Raw genomic sequence first — 6,995 nt, forward strand, 5'->3', positions numbered from 1 at the left:
AAGCGCGAGCGAGGGCGACGAGATGTGGTCCAGCAGGTCGCCCGGCTCGAGCGCCTGATGATGATGGTGGTGGTGGTGGTGGTGCGCCAGCGGCACGGTGGACGTGGACGTGCATGGCACGCTGTTCATCGTGTGGTACGTGGCGTCCGGCTTGAACGGGTGGCTCTTGCCCTGGGACACGGCGATGTCCACGGCCGCCAGCGCCTCGGCCCGCGCCAGCAGCGTTTCGTCTAGGCTGGCGAAGAGGTTGCTCTGCAGCTGCAGGCGACACAAACCAAACCAAAAAAACCACAAAACCAAAAAAGCAAAACACAAAACAAAACATAACCACACACAAGCCAGAAAGCACAACAAGCAAAGGACAAACACAAAGCAACCAAAACAGCAGGGTGGGGATAGCGGAGAAGGGGAAAGACGGAATGGGGAACACATTGGGGATGAGAAAGGGGTACAAACAAGAAGGGTCGGGAGTGTGGGGAGGAAGACAGATGTGGAGAGAAGGGAACACAGGAACACATTCCGGGAATGGGTGAGGGAGACGAAAAAAGAGGGGGGAAAGAAGAATTGGAGATGTAACTCGCAGCTGGGAACCCGTGTCGCGCACCCGAACACGCAGAGATCGCCCTTCGAGGCACTGAATTAACAGAGAAAGTGGAGGAAAGTCGAGAGTCACGGCCCCAGCGCTCCCCACTCTGATCGCAGACGCCTGACACGGAGGCAGGGGCTACAGGAACACGACATTAGCGCCGCTGCACAAAACGTGCCAAGCAGCGGGATTCCTCTAAAAATTCCTGCCCTCGAATCCCCGCACCGGGACCTCTGCGCACACCAGCACCCAACATGCAGCGTCTCCGATACGGGGAGGGGGCGGGTGCGCGGGCCGGGACCGCGGGCGTGGGGCGCTTACCGGCGGCGTGGGCAGGCAGGCCCGCCGGATGGCCTCGGAGCTGGAGTGCAGCGACGGGTACTTGTGCTCAGGGAGGGTAGGATGCATGGCAAAGTGAGGCTGCTTGCTGTTCATGGACATCATCTTGATGGCTTGGCATATAAATCCACAAACAGTCCGAAAGTCCGCGGGAAAGTGCGCACGCCGGCTATCCTGGCCTCCCTTTGGAGGCTGAGCCGCGGCGGCTGGCGGCGCGGCGGCGGCGGCCGCGTAGGGGACTGCTGCTGCTCCTGCTGCCGCCGCTGCCGCCCCGCGCTCCCTTTGACCGCGCAGAGCGCGGCGCGCCGGCCTCGCGATCCCACTTCTCCAAGAGCTCTAGCCCCGCGCGCGGACGGGATGCACTCCTCTAACACCTGAGCCCCACTTCTCGCGGCCGGCCCGGGGAGCTCTCGCGAGAGCTCGCGGCCCCGCCGCGCTGACAGGCATCAGCTGTCTTCGTCTGTCTGACGCGCGCTCTCCCTCTCAGCGGCGCCGTGCGTCTGCGCGCGCGCGCGCGCGCGCTTACCAGGCAGGGACCGGCGCGTGGGAGCCGCTCTTATAGTGACCACCAGCAAGGACAGCGCAGGTGATGCACCTGTAGCTGCCCGGGCATGCGCACTGTACGCCTCACCTTTCCCACTGCGGGTCTGGAAAGATCAAAGAGCCAGCTATTGTCTGAGTGTAGGCATCTTTTAAGGAGAGGAAGACAAGCTGTTCGCTTGAAGCTCTGAGGTTTCCCCTCTTCCCAACCCCCGCCCCAGCGCAAGCCCTGAATATATGCGCATTACTTAGGCACACCGCCTCTCCAGGATGTCTAACAAGCTGTTATATAATGTATACAGCTGGGCATTTGTATGTTAAATTATGCCCGCGCATTCTTCTGTATACAGTATAAATAACAACATAGAAATGCAGAAGATGCTGTCTTTTGCTGCAAGAACCTGTTTCTTTCAAGGTTTATAAATAGATTCTTGAAGAATAATCGTGATGACAGACATTTGTTTGAAGCAGTCAGGCGCTATTGATTTCCATATAATTTAATTTCCTCCGCATACCTTGTTGTTGTTGTTGTTTTTGTGATTATAACTGTGTCAGGCACCGACAGTGACAGCCACTTAGGAGCCACAAGGAGCGTGTGCTTTCTACTCGGGAATGGCTGTTGAAATTGTTCATTTCTCTTATTGTTTGTCTCCTTTAACTGTGTACAAACCCACATTTCAAACGAGCTCCGCATGATCTGAGGCTTCTAGTAAACAAAAGGAAAAATAGTTAACAGGCTGTAGTTGGGATCCTTTCCTCTCCTCAATGTGCGCGCACGCACAGACACACACACACACACACACACACACACACACACACTTTATCTTGGAAACTCTAGGAGAAGGAAATAGCTTCAGAGAAAAGGGAATAAAATATCCAAAAGAGAACTTCATTTTCCCTTCCATCGTTTTGTCTTCTTCCTCTTTTATCTCTACTTGTATATGTATTTTTCAGTAGGAGACAGATCAAGTAATTTTATAGAAAAAGATGATTAAAATATTAATTCAAACCAATTTAAAGAATGAGGCCCAAGCTCTGGTCCGCCTTGCACAGTATTTATTTTTATTATTGTAAAATCAAAACCTAAGAAGAATAAATCAATTACTCAACCTATTATATGGCCCTTTGGTGGCAAGCAGATTAAGGGCCTCCCCGGGGACCAAGTTCAGGTGCCTGAGTCCCCAGGGACGCAGCTCTTGCCCGGGGTGATAATAACAGCCCAGATGTCATCACATCTGCGGTGAGAGAGCTGGAGAGCGGCAAGGGGCTGCTTATGGGAAGCAGAGATTAGATAAATAATTTTTCTGGTCTCTCCCACAACCAAAGAGATCTATATTTCCACCAAAGAGCAGATCTCATTTCTATAAACCTAAATTTCCGTTCGCTTTGATTTTATCTTTTCTCTGGACAAACGCGCGTGTATTTAGCATACCCACTCACTCACTACTCAAATTCCAAGAGGAGCCCACAGGCGTCCCCATGCGTTTCTCTTTCTTTTCTCTCTACCCCTTTTTAACCCCCCACCCTCGCCCCGCCTTGCAGCTCGAGAGCGGAGTAAGAAGGATGTTCATTTGCTGGTGCGAGAAGGAGCCGCGTTTCCATCCATTATGCGGTCCCCTGGGAGTGCTAAATGCAACTTTATCTTTACAAGGAATGGAGGACAGCGCTGGAGGGAGCGAGTGAGTCCTACGTAGTCGTCGCACCGGGTGTCCAGGCTTAACCTAATCCTTCCTGACACCCTTCTAAGCGGTTCCCTGAGCTCTCGTTTAGGGGAAGGAAGGGCTCCGCGGTGGGCGAGCGCCTGGGTACTGCCCGTCCCTCAGGGAAAACCTGGCCTTTAAGGACCCCGAAGGGTGTAAGGGGTGGAGCAGAAACACAAACAGCACTGGTTTGGACCCAGGTGGACCTCCGGAGACCGAGGCAAACCCGAGTCCCCGAAGCTCGTCTCTGTTTCCCCTCCGACGCTGGGAGGGCGCCTGTAAGCCCAGCGGGAGGGCATCCGGCCTGAAGTGAGGAGCTCAACGTCCTGCGGCGACTCCACTCTCGCTTAGACTCTTCTCTTTGCACACCGGGTCTCTTCTCACTTTGGGGTGGGGGCAGACTTTTGACTAGAATATCCCCCTTTTCCTCGAGGCTAGATATTATAAGGGCTGTGAGTACAATTCTCAACTCATCCCCCAACCAATGGAAGTCCATTTGGGGCACATCTGTGTCCACTGTGGCGCTTAGCAAGGTACTTGTCCCAGAATAAAAATGCCCCCATAAAACAATACATGTGTGTTGGAAAGAAGAGTAGGCTTATGGGGAGGGCCAGGAGCAAAGCCAGAGGGAGTTCAACAAGCCAGGGCTAATGAGGCCAAGAAGGAAAATCACTGGGGCCTCCACTCTCTCTTTAAAAACGAGATGGAGACTGGACCAGAGGGGTGTGCTGTCCACACACAGAGCTGCAAATCTTGATTCCAGCCTCTTCTATTTCAGAAGTCAATTATTTCATTCCACTCTCATTAACTTTCTACATGGCCTTCCTTCCTCAAATGCTTGCTGAGCACGTCTGGGCCAGGGCAAGACACTAGAGACAAAATGAGGTCTAAAATATGGGTATCTGACCTCCAGGAGGTGGCAGTCTCTGGGAGTGAGGCAGCTACAAGTGAAGAAGTGTTTATGGTACAGGAGTGACAGGTGTGATGAGAGGGAGTTGTAGAGAAATATGGGGTGGGCTGAGGGATGCTCCTTGGAGAATTATCGTTCCACATCTCTGCTGGGCCTTAGCCCCAGGCTAGAGTGGGGCACAGTGGTGGATCTGCAAGCAGTTCCTTGGACTGCATGGAGCCTTCCCCTACTTACTCCAAGGCAGTGAAAGGAAAGGGTGGTGGGCGGAGGCTCAGCCCACCAATATGTCACTGCTTTGTTTTCCCAGTTTGGCAACTGCAGTAACTAGTTGGTCCCTGCCTGTGCTAATGATGCCCACATGGGGGTCTGAGCCTTGGCACAGATTTCTGTGCAGGTTTCTCCCCCACCCCCTTCCCTTCTTCTTGTTTAATGACCAACACAGATTCCCCCTTCCCCTCATCTCATAGCTTTGCATTTTATCAAGAGCAGGATAATGAATGCACAGCTATTGATTTTCAAGGAATTTCCGCCCCCAGGGATAGGGAGTCTATCATCTGGATCAGAAACACATTTCTTTCCCTCATTAATTAATTTTCTCCTCCTCCGTTGGCAGGCCTCACTTCACATTTCCTTTGGCAGCGCCTCTTACCCAAGCTCAGAGAACAGACATTCGTTGGTTGAAGTGAGGATAGGTTACAGAAGCGCTGTACACGGGCCAGCACCTTTGGGGGATGAACTCTCCTCCCCTTTGACCACCTCCCCACGCCCACCCCCCTCCACACACACCAAGTTCGGGAGAGCGCACCTGACAGCTGCCACACGCTCTGGCTGCCTTTCTCCTTCCAGAGTGGCTCAGCAAAAGTTAGCGCTGGAGTCAGGAGCCGCTACCTGCATGTTCCGACCCCACCCTCACCCCCATTAAATCGAGTTATTTGTTCGTATTCACGCACAGGGTTTTGGCCCTGAGGAATGTCCCCTTAAATGCGTGGAGGTTGTGTGGGCACAGGGGGAGGAGACCCAGCCCCACGTTCTTGCCCGAAACAGAGCATCTTTCCCTACCTGCAGGCCGGGCCGCCTAGGGTTCAGACGGCCCAAGAGTGATTTCTCTTCCTCCCAAACTCGGGGTGCCAAGTTTCCCGCGGGCAGTTGCCCAGTTTGAAACTCGGCTTTGCAGGAGAAGCCCCCCAAAGTCCAGAGACAGTCGGCTTTAGAAGCAGCTGAGATTGTTTTAAGCAGGCAAAGAGGAGGGGCCCACAAGTGTGTGTGGGGTGTGTGTGCGGGGGGCTCGGTTCTCAGAAAGAGGGGCTGCACTAGGGCGGTCTCGGCGCGCTCCTGCTGGGACCCTGTCTGAGAGGTGAGCTACAGGGGGACTGGTGCGGTACTTTCGCTTCGCCTCGGGGCCGCCTTCCCGGGGCCACGTCTGGGCTGCGTTGATCCCCGGTCTCAGCGCTACTCCTCGCGCATTCTGGCCGCGTCCCTCACGTGGTGAAAAGAGTGAGCTCGTCTCCGGCCCTGCCAGGGGCCCTCTGACCTCCCCGCACAGCCTGCAAGGCCCGGGTGCCCACACCATCCCATCCTGGACGGTGCTTCTGCCTTCTGCCACCCCCAGGGCCCAGCTCAGCCCAAGGCGTGCATCCAGAGCCACGCTCTTGCTGGCAGAGGCTCGGAGACTTTCTGGGGCCCACGGTCCTTCTTTTCTACCCCGTCCTGCGGGTACCCGCGGGCACTCGTCTCCCTCGGTCTACAAGGAGGAGCTGGGAGAGTTGTTGGGGCTGGAGATGATCTCCTGTGAGACTCTCAGCCCGGCATTCAGACCAGGTCCCAGCTGGTTCTTGAGTAAGGCGGTGGAAAACCTAGTTTTCTTTCTTCTGGCCGTTTAATTCAAATGCAACTTCTTTGGGGAACACTTTCCTGGATGTGGACCACCCACCCTATCCCGAGATGTCGCTGATGCCCTTGCGCCCCTACAGATGCGCCCAGTGGAGTTCACCGTGGGTCACTATCACTCTTGGCGCTACATGTGTAGAAATCAGTGTATCCACCTCTACCCTAATCTCTCTGTGGACTTAAAACCCACCTACCTTGTGAAAGCCTTACGGGTGATACAAGACAACTCCATGCTAACGGACACGCCTCCCCGCCCGCTAGTTGCCAGAACGAGTTTTGCTGTCCAAGGGAACAACGTTGTACCACTAAATATGGCCTCGGGCCCCTGAGGCTTAGGTCTCAAGAGGAGCAAAGCCCGCCTACCCAGCCAGGCACCTTCAAAGAGCGTGATGGTCAGAGAAGGGGCCTCGAGGTCTCCGGGATAAAAACAACAACGAACAAAACGACTCTACGACAGACATCCCCATCCATGACCCCAAGCGACGAGATGGAAGTTCTGTCGCCTTCCCACTCCCCAGATAAGTCTGCCCGCGGCTGCGGCAGGAACGCACGCACGTCTTGGTTGGAAGGAGTTCCGCTGGCGCAAATGGACAGCAGGGGACCCCCCAGCCCCCCACGAGTGCAGTTCCTCGCACCGAGAGGCGGGCTCCGTCGCCCTCCGCAGGCTCAGCTCTGCCTGCAAGAGCAGGATTCCTCAAAGGCTCCAGAAGCCGCAGAAGAAAGCGCGAAGCTGCGAGTCCAAACGCCAGAGTGTGGAGCTGGGTCCTGTCGCCCGGCTGCAACGCTTGCCGGCGCCACCGCCAGCAGCCCCTCCTCTCCGCCACCCGCACAAATCAAAGCCCCTTGCGAGGGACTGGGAAATAGTTGCCTTGTCATGTAACACATTGCCCTGATTTATTATAAAATTTTAACGAAATCATGCATATTTTAACAGCCTTTAATCACTGCATGAAAATTTAATTCATGGACTGTAGCGCGTTTAAATAAATGAAGTGTTAATTCATTAGGATTAATTAATTTGTTAAAGGATTGT

The 6,995-nt window shown here is 54.4% G+C and overlaps 1 protein-coding gene across 1 annotated transcript in view; it reads right to left on the reverse strand.

The window, feature by feature from the left end:
* POU4F1 (POU class 4 homeobox 1) overlaps nucleotides 1-1,303 on the reverse strand; it is a 2,635-nt gene extending 1,332 nt beyond the window's left edge. Inside the window, exons 1-2 of the mRNA XM_023528013.1 lie at nucleotides 908-1,303; nucleotides 7-258 (exon numbers count right to left, since the gene is read on the reverse strand). Of these exons, the coding sequence (XP_023383781.1) occupies nucleotides 7-258; nucleotides 908-1,030 (375 nt within the window). The 5' untranslated portion in view covers nucleotides 1,031-1,303. The remainder of the gene's footprint in view (nucleotides 1-6; nucleotides 259-907) is intronic.
* Between the last annotated feature and the right edge of the window lie 5,692 nt (nucleotides 1,304-6,995).

This window comes from Pteropus vampyrus, unplaced genomic scaffold (genome assembly GCF_000151845.1).
Source record: "Pteropus vampyrus isolate Shadow unplaced genomic scaffold, Pvam_2.0 Scaffold21, whole genome shotgun sequence".
Taxonomy (NCBI): Eukaryota; Metazoa; Chordata; class Mammalia; order Chiroptera; family Pteropodidae; genus Pteropus; species Pteropus vampyrus.